General features: G+C 39.1%; 1 protein-coding gene across 1 annotated transcript in view; it reads right to left on the minus strand.

Moving 5' to 3' along the window:
• The window catches only part of GNAL (G protein subunit alpha L), a 62,865-nt gene that overhangs the window by 13,704 nt on the left and 30,693 nt on the right, over nt 1-18,468 (minus strand). Inside the window, exon 5 of the mRNA XM_032223220.1 lies at nt 11,217-11,314. Coding sequence (XP_032079111.1) covers nt 11,217-11,314 — 98 coding nt within the window. The remainder of the gene's footprint in view (nt 1-11,216; nt 11,315-18,468) is intronic.

Consider the following 18,468-nt stretch of genomic DNA (forward strand, 5'->3'; position numbering starts at 1 on the left):
ACTACTTATTAGTTCTCACCCTATTTATCTCAGAATTGGGAATATAAAATGGTGTTCTGGAGAACCTGATACATTTGTCCAGAGGTGGGTTAGCTCCCAGTTCGGCCGAACCAGTAGTGGAGGTGGCATGAGGCTCTGCTCACCCACCCAGACAGTTCTGCACATGTGCAGAAGCATTGCCCGCGCGAGAGAACCACTAGTAAACCGGTTAGTGACCCATCACTGCATTTGTCCCAATATGTTTTGAATAAGATTGATATGTAGATATACAAATTAATAAGGAAATATTTTCTGTAGCAGCTGTTAAAAACAACAGAATCCCCTTCCTCGGGAGATCTAGAATTTATCTCTGCCTCGGTATTCAACTTTGTTTAGAAAATATTTATTTAGCAGGCCTTTTGTTATCAATATTAATGTGGATGTACTGATATGATTTATGAGATTATCTTTTAGCTGAGCTGTTGTTTATATAATTTTGTTGTTTTTACAGATTGTGTGATGCTTTCTACTCTATTGTTGAAAGTTGCCTTTTAAGGAGTTATTCTTGAAGTGATACAGTATACATAGTGTATCAAATTAAATATAGAGGATAAATATTTTAGGAAAGTTTGACAGAAAGAGTGGGGGCATTTCTGGCTGCCTCATAGGAAATATTCCAAAGCCTTGTGGGAACAATGGAAAAATTCTCTTTTGCCACAGCAGAATTCCTACTACCATTAGAACACTCAGATAGATAGGTGTCTTGCAGAACAGGGGTGGGTTCAGGCAGTCACTACTGTCAGTTCGCTCATGGGCATGCCGTCCGTGTGCATGCGCAGTGCAATACAAATTGTTCTGTGCATGCGCAGAAGCAAAAACAAAGATGGCGGCACCTGCACTGCCGCCCAGAGAACCGGTTCAGGGGCGTGGCAGGCCTGGGTCACTGCCAGTTCCAATGACCGAGGCCACCAAGCCACTATTGGTTCAGCCGAACCGGGCCGAACCGGTAGAAACCTAACACTGTTGCAGAATATTCTGTCTGAAGCTGATATCCAACTGTGTACATTAGGAAAAGAGTTGCTGAGATTGCTATAGATATGAACAATGATTGGACTAAATGGGCTAAGAAATGGGTAATTATGTCTTCAAACAGGGAATGTTGTTCCCAATAGAATAAATTCATTTTTATGACAAAAATAGGCAAGATCTGGAAGAGTGCAGGGAAATAATTTCTTTAGTTTACTTCCTGTGAACTGGCATATCTTCAAGGGGCAAATATAAAGATAATATCCCTGGTTTTAGGGATCAGGATCTAGCCTCAGTATAGTAAATTTGTACAGTGGAGTTTTTGCATGTTGCTCTGTCATCTGACTAGAGTAAAAAGAAATGTTCCTTCCAAAAGTAGATCCTCAATCCTAGTCAAGAGTTGTTTTTTTGTGTGAATGGGGAGAATTCAATAAGTACAAAGAACCAGTTTGGTCTAACAGTTAAGTACCAGGCTAGAAATCAGGAAACCATGAGTTCTAGTCCTACCTTAAGCATGACAGCCAGTTGGATGATTTTTTGTCAGTCCAGCCCACTTCACAGGGTTGTTGTTGGAGGAAATAGGTCTGGATTCCAACCAAAATATTCAGCTGAGTTTCTTCTTTCATAAGTTCTGCTCAGATTCTCAACAGTGTGAATCAAAGGGAGCAGTAAGAAGTAAAGGTTTCTATACAATTGAGAACAATCTTCTCTTTGCATAAGGGAAAATATAATTCCAGCAATTCTTCCCTCTTGCTCCAACAAAACCAATCTGTTCTCAAGGATCCCTGACCCTCAAGGGATCTGCAGAGGAAGGGTTACGCTAGAATAGTTATATGAGTTAGAAATTGGGATATGGGACCAAAATACAATCTCTTATTGTTAGATGTATCATTCAGTAGTGTAATGTATGGAGATGTTGAGTAATGAGGGAATGAGATGCTGCTTAGGGAACTCTCAGATAAGAAAGGCAGGAGCCTGCAGTCATTTAATAGTCAGAAAAAGAAACTAACCAAGGACCTACTACCCCTAATTGATCAGATAGTTAAAAGTGAAGGTGGAAAGTTTGTACCTTCAGATTTCAAAGACTCTGTTAAAGTAGCCTAAAACAATAGATTTAGTTGGGTTTCCTGTCTCTGGCTTATCTGGGAGAGCTGACACATTATTTTGTTGCTTTTTGCATGAGCACATGTTGCTTAGAAAGAAAAATGAGACAGCTCCAAGAGTTGCATGTGCGGCTTTCTTAAAAAGTACCTCTAACTGTAGTTCAAATGTTATTATTCCACTTCTGGGTATCCAATCCAGCACTAATCATCAGTTTTAGGTAGAATGTAGTGGGCATACTATCCTGCAAATACACCCTATTTTATGCAAATTATTTTCACATTGCAAAAGTAACCCAGCAATAGCAGTAGATAAAGAAATAAAAGGAGCTGACCTCCCCTTTAAAATTCAATCATCTAAAAGTCAAACTCTTTTTAGTCAAAACACCTTGATAGACAAGAGCCTAGCAACCACCTCTACAAATCTAATGAATAGGCAATGTGGCTTGGTGTACACTTTGGTATTTGAGAGTTCTGCACTAAATCAGTTACACACAAAAAGACTGCTTATTAGTGTTTCTTACAGGTCTGTCTTTTATTGATATGGATAAAGTAATAAAGAGTTTCTAATCACAATTGTAGTGCTTAGGGGTGGGAAAACACTGGATCTTACACTTTGCTTGCAAATGTCATATAATCTTGTCAAACACAAAGTTACAGGCACATTTTCTTAAAACAGAGCAAAACAATTAAAAAACCCCAAGCTTCAAGATTTCTAGATCAATAGTTTTTTAAATAATTTAACAGGCTTCTGGCCTCTTAGCATCTGTACCATGCTTAAAACTTCTATAGATGTTGCTAACCAAGAGATAAGGAAAAATGAGTGAATCTTTTGTCCTCTTTCCAAAGAGGAAGAAGATAAAAGACTATGGATCATTTTCTCAATGGTAAATGTAAATTCTCAGAAGAAGAGGTCATCTGTATCAATTAATCTAAATAAGAAATAAACGGGAAAGACAAGATGGGCCATTTCTAGAGGTATATGCATAGCTGCATTAGGATGTATTCCTATTATGCTGATTTTAGAGCAGTTGATGAATCCCGGGCCTAGAATATCTTTTCTTTTTCTCTGTTGGTTATATTAAACATACAAAATTAAAAAGACAATTGCTGAAAATTGGTAGAACCAAGTCAAAATAATATTTTTCATCATTATACAGGGAAATAGAAAGTGTTAAAAAGACCGTTGGCTTACCTGAACGGTCGTTCTCTGGGCGCTGCGAGGAGAGTCCAAGCATGGGTTAACACAGTCTATCTGCCCCAGGACTGAGTTTTTTCTCTTGGCCTTGCCTCCCTTTGCCTCCATTATTCAGTTTAAAAAAACGAAGAGAGCACCGAGCAGGAAGCCCGTTCAACAGTCACATCCAGTCATCATCCTCAAAGTTGAGAGAACCCCGGGTGGGATTGGACTCTCCATGTGCGGAATGAGAGGCAGAGGAGGGAATGCGTACAATAGTCCTGGGGGCCACTTGCACCTCAGTGCATCTGTCCCCTCTGCCCATGGAGAATGGTATCGAGAGAAGAATCATGGCAGATGTGTGTTGGCGTGTGTGGCAAATAGGTCTACTTGTGGTTTGCTGAATCTCCTCACAATCTGCTGGAACAGGTCCGGATGCAGCTGCCATTTGGAGTGGTCGATCTGTTGCCGGCTCAACCAATCTACCTCCTGATTGCTGGTCCCAGAGATGTGGTCTGCTTTGATGGTTGCCAGGTGGTGTTCTGCCCACCTGCCCAGAGACTCCGCCTCCTCCATGAGCCTCCTGGAGTGGGTGCCGTCCTGCCTGTTTATGTGGGCCTTTGTGGCCACGTTGTCTGTCAGCAACAGTACATGTTGACCCACAACCAAGTTCGAGAATCGCCTCAGGGCGAGGCGGGCGGCCCTCAGCTCCAACCAATTTATGCTTTGGGAGGCCTCCCTCTGGGTCCACAGTTCTTGTGTGACAGTGTGCCCCCCACCCGAGAAGACTGGCATCTGAGGTCACTACAATCCTTTTGGGTTCCTTGAAGAGGCACCCTTTCTTGACCGCTGCCGTGCTCCACCAGGTAAGGGACCGGAGGACCTTGGGGGGGCTTCACCCATCTCGAATAATTGCTGGTTGTGGCCCTCTGCATCGGCAGGAGAAACCATTGCACTTTCCTGGCATGGAGATGCGCCCAGGGAACCACCCTCAACAAGGAGATCATGATCCTGAGGAGTTGTGACAGCGTGATGATCGGCACTGACTTGGATCTCCGACACTGCTGCACTCTGCGTCTGAGGTTCTGCAGGCGGTATGGAGAGAGGAAGACCTGACAAGCGAGTCTATGACCACGCCTAAATGTTGGATGCGCATGGTCGGCTCCAGATGGCTCTTCTCCAGATTCACCGAGAAGCTGTGTTGCTGCAATGCGCGTATGGTCAGCTGGACGTCTCGCCTGGCTTGATCCTGGCTTGCGGAGTGAATGATGATGTCGTCCAGGTAGCATTCTAGACGAATTGGGTGGTTCCTGAGATGGGCTGCCACCACTGCTAGGATCTTTGTGAAAGTCCTGGGTGCAGATGGGAGGCCGAAGGGAAGGGCCCGGTACTGATAGTGCCTCCTGTCGTAGAAGAACTTCAGGAACCGTCTGTGTGCTGCATGGATCGGCACGTACAGGTAGGCCTCCTTCAGATCTATTGAAGTGAGAAGATCTCCCCGCCTGACGCAGTCCAGAATGGAGTGGAGGGACTGCATCTTGAACCTTTTGTAGGCCAGATGTTGATTTAGGCGTTTTAGATCCAAGATGGCTGTCCCCCCCCTTGAGCTCTTGGGAACTAAGGAAAGTATGGAATATAATCCCTGCCTTTCCTGTTCCAGGGGCACGAGTTCTATGGCACTGATCTGGAGAAGGTGGGTAATTTCCGCCTGCATAAGGAACCTCTTCAGAGGGCTCTTGGGAGTCGAGCACCGAATGAACGTCCTTTGGGGAAAGGACAGAAACTCTAACACTAGGCTCCTCCTGATCGTGTTGAGGACCCAGGAGTCCGTGGTGATCTCCTCCCACACATCGGCATATAGTTGTAGCTGATCCCTGATGGGAGGATCCCTGTGATGGTTACTTGCCCTTATGGAACTGGCAGGAATTGTTCCCACCACGATACGGCTTCAGAAAGAAATGCTGCTGTTGTTGCCTGCCACGTGACCCAAAGGAACCCCTGTCCTGACTCCTAACCCCACCCTGGGAGTAGGGTCTATGATAGGTGGAAGAAGTGGACGGCTGGTTGGTATCCTGAGCTCGAAAGGACTGCTTTTGAAAGGAACCAGAGCCTTTGCGCTCGTTCTTCTTCGATGACAAACTTGGCCAGGGCATCCCCAAAGAGCTGCCCCCCTTTAAATGGGGTGGAAGCCAGCTTCCATTTAGCCTTCACGTCGGCTTGCCAGTGGCGGAGCCACAGCAGCCGGCGCGAGGTAACGTTGGATGCCAATGCCCTAGAGGCAAATTTGGCAGCATTCAACGAGGCATCCGCTGAGCATTCTACCGCTGTAATAATCTTGCTGAGGTCATGCTTCCACCGGGATCCCCCAGCAGGAGGCTTAGCCCTCAGCTGTCTGAGCCAAAGAGGGGACGCCCTGGTGAAGAAAGAGGCCGAGGTGGATGCTCTGATAGCCCAGGCAGCCACCTGGTGTGTCTTGTGGCAAGCCTTCTCAGATCGTTTATCCTCCGCCTTGAGGCCTTCCAGGTCTACTGGCAGGTTTGAGTTTGATGTCAAGGAGACCACCGGAGCATCCACCTCGGGCAGTTTCAGCACGTCTTCCATCAAACCCTCAATGGAATAAAGGGCTTTATCCCCTCTGCTAGGACTGGTCAATGTACCAGGCTGGGCCCATTGTCTTTGGACCAGGTCCATAAACAGATCTGGAACTGGAATTAACTCCTGAGTGGGAGCAGTCTCTTTGAACAGACCCTCTTTGGGATCCTTCGATGAGGAGGTCGCAGCAGCTGTACCCTTGGGGGTAGAACCCAATTCAATAGCCGCCTTGGCCTTATGCAAAATAGATTTAAATAATGTGGGCTTGAACAGGCCGGTAAAGGCTGTCTTGTCAGGAGGTAGGTCTTCATCCTCCGACAGTTCAAAACTCTCAGCCTCCTCCTCTTCCTCTCAAACTGACTCCCCCGTGGCAACTGAGGTGCCCAGAGAGGCCGGAGCCTGAATCTGAACAGGGCCTGAGGCCCGCTTAGATTTGGGAGCCCCAGTTTTCCCTGCTTCTCTATGCTTTATGTCTTTGGAAATCCCTTGGGAGATGGCAATGGAGATGACTTCCCTCATCTCTGCTAACAAGACCGGTCCCCTGTCTTCCCTAGGCCGTGGTCTAGGTAGACCTGCGCCTCCCTGAACTGGACCCCTCCTCCACCAGGAGTAGGCCCTGGAAGGGTCCCAACTCCTCCCTGAGAGACAAGCTAGGGGAATCGGGATAACCCCAGAAGGCATCTGGGGAGTCTCCCCCAGACCTTTCCCCTATCAGGGATGGGGACCTGCAGCCCTGGAAGGAGTGGGCGTCCCGCACTTCTCCATGACATGTGGGCGAGTCCAACTCATGGCCCACAGGCACGGGGAACCTTTGTGGTTGTGGGGCCTTGAGCTCAATGGGCCCAATCTGCCGGGAGCCCTCCCTGGCCCTATCACCAGTCCCAGGGGACCCCGGGGAGGCCTTTTTGCTGGTGCCCTTCCCTCCTTTTTGGGGGGGGGGGATTTTTTATTATTTTAGTCAAACAAAAACAAAAACAAAAAAAGAATAATCTTTCGTTACATCTTATAGAAAGCGTATCGATTGGTTACAAATATATTCCGTGTGTTTCTTCCACAATCCTTACATATACTTCATTCAAATCAAGTTGTACATTTTAAGACAAGAAGGAAAAATTATGTATTTTACTATCCCTGTACCACAATTCTCATTTGGTTACCATTATTTAAACATGTTTTTATCTAGAATCATTTATATTAAAAGACACAGCCACCTACTGGCATTCATTTGCAGTTTCAATAGATCTCCAATAACATTACACCTTTATGACATATTCTAAAGCAAATTCAGTTAAGTAAGATATCTAAGCATTCCCCTCCCCCCACAATACACCTGTATGTATCATTAAATATTATCCATTAACATTTCCTTGTTATTGTAGTTGACTAAAAGTTATTTACTGTTTATCTCACCTCTCCTCTCCACAGGCCCAGACAATATTATACCTTTATAGCCATCTTTAAACAATGATTTATTAATAAGATTTATAGGACTTTTCCCTCAATCCCAAATTAGTTAATTACGAGCTAAGAAAATAAACCTTAGACATCCAAGACAGTCTGAGGGGTGTTAACATTTATACTTAACAATCACCAGAAGTATACATTAACATTTCTATGGCCCGGTTATTTATCCTAACTAAGGTTATCATTTCACTATTAGTATCATAGTAAATTATACATTAACGAATAAACATTCAATGGTAGTCTAGGATAGTCTATATACGAAGATCTCTACTTAATAATCATCAGTAATTAACTAGCTTTTTTTTAAATCAACAAGCGTTGTTAACCAGTGTCCTTCCAGTAATAAAATAGTCCTTCCTTTCTCGACAGCTGTTGTGTCAATTCTCTTCCCAGGACCTTTCCAGGATTTAAGACTTCTCTCCGCACCTTGCAGCTTAAATGATCTCTCATGTAGTTTGGTTGCCCTTGAGTTGCTATTAATGTAAGCTTAACTTTGGTTGTCAGCTTTATTTCTGAATAGATTTGTCTTATTAACTCCATCTTTTTCGCTCTTTCTTTTTCTCCTGCATCTCGGAGTTTGGGGTGAAGCACCAAATTATCAAAATCACTTTCCCAGCTTCCCTTCTTTCCACCTTGACTCATGTTTACTCCATTAATAAGTTCATCTAACTTCTTATCTTTATTTTCTGTATTTTCATTTGCTTCTTTAATTTCTGGGGTTGCAACCCCTTCATCTTTTTTTGTGATACCCCATAGTCTGTCCCATTTCTTCTCAAATCTCTCAAGTTCTTCTGAGAAGTTTTGAAGTCCAGCCAAAATATTTTCAATTATCAAGTTTTCTTCATCTGAGTATTGCTCCATTTTTTAGAGTAAAAAATATATATAAAGAAAAAGCAAAGAAAGGAATTTAGTACTTTCTGCCACTCTAGCCTGTCACAAATTTTGAAGAATATATCTATTTTTATTTTAAATCTTAAGCAGATGTTCTTTTATGGTTTTCAAAGAAGAAGGGTTCTAATCTTTTTCTTTCCTTTTGCAATTCTTGCCAGGATATTTTCCACATGTGGCAGCAGTACATTATTTGTGACCTTGGGTCTTTATCAAGTTTTAAAATCAAGTTCCAAACCCTTCTGTTGCAAAGTCAGTGTAGTCAGAAGGGAGTGAACAAAGGATACATTGTTACAACAGCAAAAGAAAAAAGAAACTTCAGACTTGGGCTTCCAAGTGGCAGATTTGACTATCTTAAAGACTTTTTCCTTGAATATCTTTAATATGATATTGTAACAAGTAGCAGGAGAAATTTATTAAAATAATTTTTTTTAATTTAAGCCAAAAAAGTTAAGGTAGTAAAAAGAAATAGAGAAAAAAAGATCCCTTCACCTCAAACGAAGAGAAAGGAAACATTGCAATTGCTTCAATCCACAAAACATTGTTACAGGCAAGAGCAAAAAATTTTCTAAGGCAGTCCAATAGGGATTAAATATGCCGCTTTGTTCTTGCTTAAGGGACTAATTTATCTTAAGAAAAGAGTTTCTTAGGGCAATCTTCTAAAAGAAAAGAAAGAAAACCTCACCAGATGGAAACACTTTCACTTCTCTTTCTGGAGCCGTCTCCAACTATGTCAGCCGGGGGTGGTGGTGGTGGTGTTGCCTGTTTGTCACCGGTAGGAAGCGCTTTCCTTGGATTGATCAGGGACTTTGCGATGTCCCTGCGACCAGCAAGGTCTTGTCTTTCACCATCTCTTCGGGATGGTTTAGGTCCTGCTGGACCATCTAGGGGCAAAAGTGTCATTGGTGGATTCGGACTGTTGAGTCCGCACGATGTAATGTTGCGACATTGGCTTCTCCTCTTCCCTCCTTTACTTCCCTTAGGTGGAGGGTCTAGCCTGCTGTGTTTGGCAGAGGGCCCTGCCTGCACCTCCTGCGCCTCCCTGCTGTCGTCTGCCATGGTGTTCTCTGGGCAGACCTGAAGATCAATGCAGCAGCTGGGCACCGGGCACTTAGCCAGCCAGCTTAAGTGCGCCCACAGACTAAAGGGGAGGAGAGGGCTGCCCGAGGGTAGGATTCCCTCCTCCTACTGCCCTCAGAGGCTCCGAGAGGTGGGCAACAGGAAGGCAGGCCTGGCCGGCACCCCGGACAAGGCCTGCGTTCCTCGGTGGCGGTCTGTGGCTGAGGTGCTTAATAATGTCCTTCTCCTTGCTCCAATGGCGCTCAAGTGCTTTCTCCGTCCACAAGGCTGCACAAAATGGTGGCTGCTGCGCACGCAGCTGAAAGCGAAAGCGTGCAAAACTCCAAAAATGGCCGCCGCCTTTACCGGGCAAGAAGAGCACCGCCGCCTTCGTCGGAACACTTAGGCGCACTGTGCGACCTTCGCAACGGCCCGGTGAGGAACAGCGCCGAACGGGAAGCCTCCCACCGTCCCCTCGCCCGCTGGCCACTGCCAGACAAGCGACTCATGTTCCCTGCTCCGCGTGCAACCAGCGGGTGAAGAAACGGCCTGGAGCCCACTCAGCAGTTTAAATACCTGTAAAATGAACTTCAGATCCTCGTAGGACTAACAAGCGAAAAAACTAAGGCAAAAACTAATACAAAATAAACATGGGAGTCCAGATATCTGCTCTAGGACTGGAGCGCTCCCCAGAACAGTCCAAATGGGCGAACTGAGTTTTTTAAACTGAATAATTGAGGCAAAGGGAGGCGTGGTCAAGAGAAAAAACTCACCCAGTCCTAAGGCAGATAGACTGTTTTAACCCACGCTTGGACTCTCCAAGCAGCATACTGGAGAATGCTTACATCTTTTTAATCCCTGCAGTGCATCTATAGATTGTTAAGTGAATAGTTAAGCAACAAATGAGAATAGCTAACATCCTTGGCAACTGTGAGCAATTTGAAATCTCAGGTACTCACAATAGCTACAAATCAGCACAATCCTAATGCACGTAACATTTTAAGAAAGAATAGTATCTTACAGTAGTATTAGTAGTAAGGGATAATATATCTTAAAAAATATTCATACAGTTATGCAAACAATCCATTATTTAGTCATTACAATGAGACATAAATAAGCATAAACCACTAGTTTATGCTTATTTTAAACTACATCAGACAGCTCTTGCAGTAATTAGCAACAACAGAAGTAATGACAATAATATCATGGAAAATTTATTTTTTTAATAAGAAATTTATATATGTTTTTCATCTCTGAAACAAGAGAAACTAAAACTTCAACAAAGTAGTTTAAGTATGTGCATCTTTCTGCAACCATGTTATTGTACTTTTTTTGTTTATTTCCCCCCCTAAAAGTTTTCAGCATATTTTACAGCTTATCTGTTGCATTAGATATTTTCCATTATTCAATAAAATCAAACTGCCTAATTTTCTTATTTAGAAGGGAAAAATGTGCAATGTTTTTATTAGCTGTGTATCTAAAGCGCATGTAATAAAATAAAGTATCTTAGTGGACTGCAGGTTTTTCCATCCATCACGAATCCTCTATTATATACTAATATGCCTTCCTATACAAATTAAATTTTCAAATCAGCTGAAAGAAAGGAAAACCAAATCTATTAGACATACATATGCAATCTTATTTAAACTCAAGGACCTTGAACAATGTTATAACTGAAAACTGAATCTATATTATGTGAACAGAAACACGTTACAATTTATATACTACTAGTATCAGTAACTGTAATTATTAACAAAGGGGGTTAATAGATTTTTTAGTTAAATGAATGATTCAGATAAAATTACAATGGAAATTATTTTCTTTTACGTTTTAAGATAGAATCCCAGACATTTTATGCATATTTCCACTGGCTTCCAGTAACAAAACAGAGAACACAATTTTAGAAGGATTTTCCTAGAAGTGGTACTTACTATTGTGCACAGTCAATCAGTTGATATTCATTTGATCTCTCAAAGCACGCCTTTACTCCTTCATCATCCCAGAGCTTTTTTGCATGTTCAAAGAATTCCTGAAAATTGGAAATTTAATAATATATTTTATAAAGTATTTAAATAAATCATTCCACTTATTAAAACATTTAAGCAGGAAGCTTGATTAGTACACTGAGACTCTATGTAAACAATCATGTAACATCTTTAACACTTAAAAGGAGCCTTCTAGGATATTGCCTCTCAAATGTTATTTTAACTTTTATTTCAAAAAAGAAAAGAAAAATCTATTAAAAATTATATTAGGTATATATCTATGTTTTAAACAGAGATACTGTAAATTGCTGAGATATTACTTTATGAATTTAATGTATAATCTTTAGAATGTAATATACTTGGTGATTATTTTTCTAGTTTAATTTGGATAAAGTCTGTTTTAATTATAGATTTTATGTATCACAATTCCCATTTAGAATTAACTTCTCCCTGAGTCATGAATGGGTATCAGAATGTAAGATGCTATTTTAAATGTAATGTTGTTGGAAAAGGAAGTGGAAAGGGGAGAAAATAAACGCCCGTTTAAAAATAAATGTTATTTTCATATACAGTATTATTCATTGGCTCAGAGTCCAAAAATGTTATTATATTATCACTTCCAAAATTACTTTGCTTGCCTCAAAGCATATGAAAGTGAAAATAAGAAGTACATATAGATTTTGCTATTAAAAATACTCTAAAAGTCTGAAATTAGTTTTTTTATGACATATATTTTTTAAAATGTACAAGAAAATGGCAATGTACAGTGTAAAATGTACAAGAAACATTCTATTCAAAAGAGCATAATAGTGACAGAATGTCTGGATGAGAGTTTATTTTTTTACAAATGTTATAAAGTCTTGTGTAAAAATAGTGTGCCTTTTTCCAGCACAAACTTCTGCTACTAATGTTAGTTTATTGTATACTAATCTTAATTACAATGATAGCTTTGTCTTAATGCAAGTTACAGTTCTATTTTCAAATAAGCGTTAATTGAAGTGAACTGTTTCACTGATGACTGATAAGTAAATCAGAGTATTTAATTTAAAATTAAATTTAAAAAATACTCTAAGGAAAATCTAAAGTACTTAATAGGTTTACAATTTAAACTGTTACATGATAAAGTTATCTTAATTTAATGGAAATTTATTCATTTATTTGATTTATATAGTGCTCATCTCAACAACAAGAAGTGACAATTTTAGACCCTTGTTTTTAAAGCCTTTATCACTGCAGTTACATTTCAGGAATTATTTATTTCCAGTATCAGATTTTTTAAAAAAGTTCTAAGAGTTTGCCACATGCCATGATATATTTGCTTTGAAACTTTAATCCCAAATTCTTACTAACTTAAGTTTAATTCTGCCTATGGAGATTCTCAATCATCCAGGTCTTTCTTGTCCCAAAGGTGCTTTTCAAAAGGCAACTGGACTTTCTTGGTTTTTTCCTTGAAGATGTTTCGCTTCTCATCCAAGAAGCTTCTTCAGTTCTGGCTGAATGGTGGGGAATGGAAGGAAAGAAGAAAACAACAAACGAAGCAACGTTGTCATTCCATACGTTGCAGGAATATCTGAAAAGCTCAGGAGGATTTTCAACAATAACATACGTACACACTTTAAACCCAAGAATAAGGCAGAAACTTGTCCACTCCAAGGATAAAACACACACTGAGCAATGTGGTATATGCTGTGCAATGCCGTGAGACATGTGCAGATCTGTACACTGTGAAACAAAACAACTTCACAAATGCATGGCACAATGTAGGAGAATAAACCCATCAGGACAAGATTCAGCAGTCCATCTGCATCTGAAAGACAAAGGTCACTCTTTTGAAGACAGCAAAGTCCACATTCTGGACAGAGAGGACCAGTGGTTTGAAAGAGGGGTCAAAGAGGTAATCTATATTAAAATTGAACAGCCTTCTCAACAAAGGGGGAGGGATGTGACATCACCTATCCCCTGTGTACAATACAGTCCTTTCAGTAGTCCCAAGAAGGTTCCACACCCATTTGCACTCTGATTCAGTTTAGTTGCCTTTTGAAAAGCACCTTTGGGTTACGTTTAATTCCCTTAAATTTATTTTTGAATTCTTATGTACTATGACAACAATAAAAAAGAGATGTAAGCAATTTAAAGATGAAAAAAATCTTGAAAAATACAATATATATAAAATGACACCAGAATAGAGCCAACATCAGGAAGGTTTTGTTACAAAATAAAACAAAAAGAATTAACTGCCTGGGAAATTAAAAGGGTTAGCTTTTTGTTAAACTTCCTGGATTGTTTGTAAATCTATAAATAAAGCAAGAAATAAAGATAGATATGAAAATTAACACAAGGATGGGCAATATTTTGTTCTCTGAGGTCACACTTAGCATTTATGGAGGGCAACATTCTCAGGAGTGGCATTATAATACAAGGTGGGTAAGGATGGATCCCACAAATGGACAAATCCAGGAATTATATTTTCCTGAATTTGTAGAACATCTAAAATAATAAACCTTCAATTAGTTGAGCTGCCAGGCAGTATGGATGCAAAGAAAGTAAAATGCATCCCTTGTTTATAGCAGAATGCTAGAAGCATGGTTTTGAGACCTTCCAAGAAGACATTATCAATTTTAGGGCTTCATAGCAACTACAAAGGACTCTTCCACATAATTTAGCTTTAAGATAGAACTTTTTCCACCAGCTTATTTTACAACTCTTTGATCAATGGGACAAGACTGTATACACTTGTCCTCAATATTGATTTAACAGACAATGGAGGAATGTTTATAAATTCAATACAAATACCTTTTATATTTGAATTTAATTTGTATAATTACATAATTTACATTTTATGCCATCTATGCAAATTTATTTATGCAAATTATGTAAACTAACACCAAAGACCTATAAATGTCAATTATGCATTTATAAAAATGAACTAGAATGAAACCACAGTTATAAATTACATAATAATCTGTTTTTTGACCAAATAAAGTTTGATGATGATAAATTATGTAAACTAACAACATGAAATGCACTTTGTGCTTTTTTTTCAAGAGGTACCTATAAATCTAACCACAGAAGAAAAATTATTGAGAAAAATAGTAAAAGTTGAAAGTTAAAGGCCTAGACACGAAAATAAACTATTGAGGGAACAGAGACAGTAATTGCTTTAAAACTGGTTATAAAATGAGAATTAAATAAATATATTGGATGAAGAACATAAAAATACATTGATTTCACCACGTACTCTAGCAGTTGATGTGATAAAAGGTAAAAAAAGGTTTCCCAGCAGGTTTTACCCCATTAGTTGTGACCGACTTTAGGGGACAGTTCTCATCTGTTTCTTAAGTCAAAGAGGTTGTCCAGAGATGTTTTTGTGGTCATGTAGCCGGTATAACATCATGCCACAACATGAAGCATATGGTGAAATAAAGACTGTTACCTTTCCCTGTGCTCATATATGATACCTATTCATCTACTTGCATTTGCATACTTTCAAACTGCTAGGTTGGAAGGAGCTGGGACAAGTGATAGGAGCTCAGTACATCTCTCGGAAATTGGGTCTCAAACTGCGACTAATATCAGGGTCCTAACGACTGAGCCACTGTGTCCCTTGTTGATGTGAGAAGAATGGGTAAAATAAGGAAGCACAACATGAGATTTCCTAAACACTGCTGTCGAAAGTCTTGGGGTGGAACTATTCCCAATTTGTCACAAAATTATCACTTTTAATGTGTCCTAAAGGAAAAAAGAATTCACTGGAATGGATGGAAACATATACTGAAAACACAATACTATATGAAAAACTGAAAATATTATGTTCAGGAGTAGGCTTGAGCAGAAGAAACCTTTTAGTTCTAGGAAGGATATCAATACTTAATGCAGGTAAAAATATTCAGAAGAGAAGAATGTCCCAACAAAAACTATACAAATGCGTGAGTGATCACACAGGTTTATAGGGAGAGAGGGGAAACCTTCAATATTTGAAAATCAATACAATATGATCAGTGCAACAAAAAAACTGGTATTAGAATCAAGGAATGTGATTCTAGAAATGCTTTTATTTTGTACTTTTTAAAACCAATGAAGATTCATCAGGAAAGATGCATGCTATCTATTTTTTATTCAGAAATGTATACTTCTGAAGTCAACAGGATAACATTTTATGATCATGCTGGAAATCACTTAATTCAACAATCTTGCCAGTACAGGAAATCCATTACTGGGCAAGAATTGATAGGTAGTCACCTAGCTTCTACTTAGAAACCTCTAATCACTGTTTACTTCCTTTAAAAAAATTCTGTTCCACTACTGAACAGCTCATAACCTCAGGAAATTCTTCCTAGTGATTAGTCTTAAAAAAATTTTTTGTTCTTATAACATGAAGTCATTTGTTCTATAATTTATGAGACAACCTTTCAAATGTTTGGAAACAGCTCTTTAATTGATTCTCATAAGCTTAAGTTCATGCAACAAACTATCTCAAATCATGTAGACAATTGCAACCCTCTACTATTTATTATAACTCTGGACTAAGAGGTTTGATAAATATAGTGGAGGAAATGGAACCATGAATTTTCCTAATATAGACTTGCTGGAAAATATATTTTAGTACTGCCACTAAACTTTTTCAGTCTCAAGCAGAATCCTTGAGTAATGAATATAGTCAGGAATTTTGTAAGAAGTGATGTAGTTATAAATATCTCTAGTACAGCTCCTTCTCATAACTAGGACCAAGTTGGTTCAAAATGTTTTAAAAAGGCACAAGAAATAAACTCTATTCAATAATTTAAGAAATTACCCTAAAGTTCAATTTTGCAGAATTTTTGAATGCACTTTGCAAATTTGTGTTTTGAACCTGTATTTCTAATCCTCTGTGGGGTTTTCTTTAGCAGTCTATTTTTGGCTATATAGTATCATATTCTGCTCTCTGACTGGAAAATTGATTAAGCTAGTATCTTTGGGTTCCACCACAAAACCGCGCTCAACTAAACCACGTCCGACTAAACCGCGTAGCTGATGTCATCAACAGGGCGACAACAGCGCGGAGACAGAAGCACGCTGTAAACCTTAAACCTAAAATTAACCCCTAAACCTAACCCCCCTAAACCTAATCCTAAACCTAACCCTTAACCTAACCCTAAACCTAACCCTTAACCTAACCCTAAACCTAATCCTAACCCTTAACCTAACCCTAACCCTAAACCTAACCCTAAACCTAACCCTTACCTTAAGTTGAATCGGCTTGCTTTCAAAGCGCTATTTAAAGCGCCCTTCTTTCTCCGCGCTGGCTGTTGTCGCCCTGTTGATGACATCAGTGACGCGGTTTAATCGGGCGCGGCTTAGTCGAGCGCAGTTTTGACGGGTCACGGTATCTTTGTATGACTGTTTGCACCAGTTTTCTAAAACAAGCAGCATTACTTACAGGCAATTCATAGGAATTAACTTTTTGTTTTTTATTTAAAAGTGCCACAATCCAAAACAAACAGATTGTTGTTATTCCTGTAGGAGTTTCTCTCTCTGGCCCTGGCATTAATGGAGAGGGGAATAAATGTAGAAATTTACTCTTAAAAACAGCAGAACATATTTTAATAATTATGAAATATTTACAAAGGTCCCTGACAGTTTTAAGAAAAGTGGAATCATACAAGTATTTTGTGTTTTTACTTCAACTTTTGCTATTTACCTGAGAATAGCTTGAAATAAAAAAAAAACCTACTCTAACTTTTTAAGTTTATTCAATTGTTTCAAACATATGCGGTATTAATGTGGACAGAAGTTTGACTAAATTATATGATAATAGGAACTGAATGGATGAACCTTAAAACAAGATATAACATAATACTGGTATCAATTTAGGCATTCTCATCAGAAAAATAGATAATCATTCTAAATGTTAATGCTATCTCTCAAGATTATTTGCTTAACATGTTAAACATAATCTAAAATAAAAATCTGTACACCTAGAGCTCAAATAAACAACCTTAGTCCCAGGATAATCACATTTTGTTGAGGAGCCATACCCTTATGGCTCTAACACTTGTATCTCTCCATGCTGTGTACATGGATTTGTTCAAAGAAGGAGATTATTTTGCTATGGGGACACAGCAGCTTGTTGTGCTAAACTAGCAACAAAGACAAACAAAGAGGACTCTAATACACAAATAAATCTCTCACAAGAGTAGAGTCTCTCTCTCTCTCTCTCTCTCTCTCTCTCTCTCTCTCTCTCTCTCCAATTTATAACAAAAGCTTCATTAGCACAAAGCCTAAGGCATAACAGTCATTAAAATCCATTTAGGAATAGCCAACTTAGCAGCTATGGGACATGTATTATGTTCAAAGTCTCACTGTACACCTGCTTTAGTGTACACTTAATTAAGACAGTGACCCTTGGGAGAAAATAATCTTGGTCAACGGCAAGAAATTTTTTCTACTATAATTTCTAGGTATGCAATAATCATCCAATTACTTCGCTAATTACTGAGCGTTATTTTCTTTCACAGGAGCATTTTTTTTCTTGTTTTAAAAAAAGTGGAAATATTTTTCCAATTTCATGTGATTATTCATCATTTATTTTGGGGATCTAATTGTACTTTTTATTAGTAGAAAACATTGTTTAATATAGAAAATTGGTAAACCCCTTCCTCCTTTTTTAGATATACACAGCTCCCAGAGATTTGTATGATGTAATCTTTTATAAAGTTAACAAAATATTTTTCTCCACCATGATACCAAGTGCTCAGTGAAACAATTTTTTGTACACTAAATACATTTTTGAAACAATACTCAGAACATTTTTGGTAATATCATTACATCCATTTTAAAACCTTTTACATTTTTTTTCCAACAAGCAGATTTGATTGGGACTTTATTTTATCTTTTAGATAAAATACAACTTGCATTCACGTAAAATTATTCAAATTGGTGAAGATACTGATGCAAACCATTTAATATTTGCTTAGTAATGTTTAAGAACAACTTTATATACATTTTCAACAATATTTCATACACATTAGTTCAATAAAAAGGCAGAGTTTCTCAGTAGATACTATTATTTGAAAATAAAGCATTTAATAAAAGTTTCAATTAATGACAAAGCTCTCTCTGGTCACTAGCTATGATTAGCATTTCTACATTTTTGCTATTTCTCCAATTCTTCTATCTACATGAAACCAGTTAATGTAATATAGTTGTCACAAGCAATACT

Source organism: Thamnophis elegans, chromosome 8 (genome assembly GCF_009769535.1).
Source record: "Thamnophis elegans isolate rThaEle1 chromosome 8, rThaEle1.pri, whole genome shotgun sequence".
NCBI lineage: Eukaryota > Metazoa > Chordata > Lepidosauria > Squamata > Colubridae > Thamnophis > Thamnophis elegans.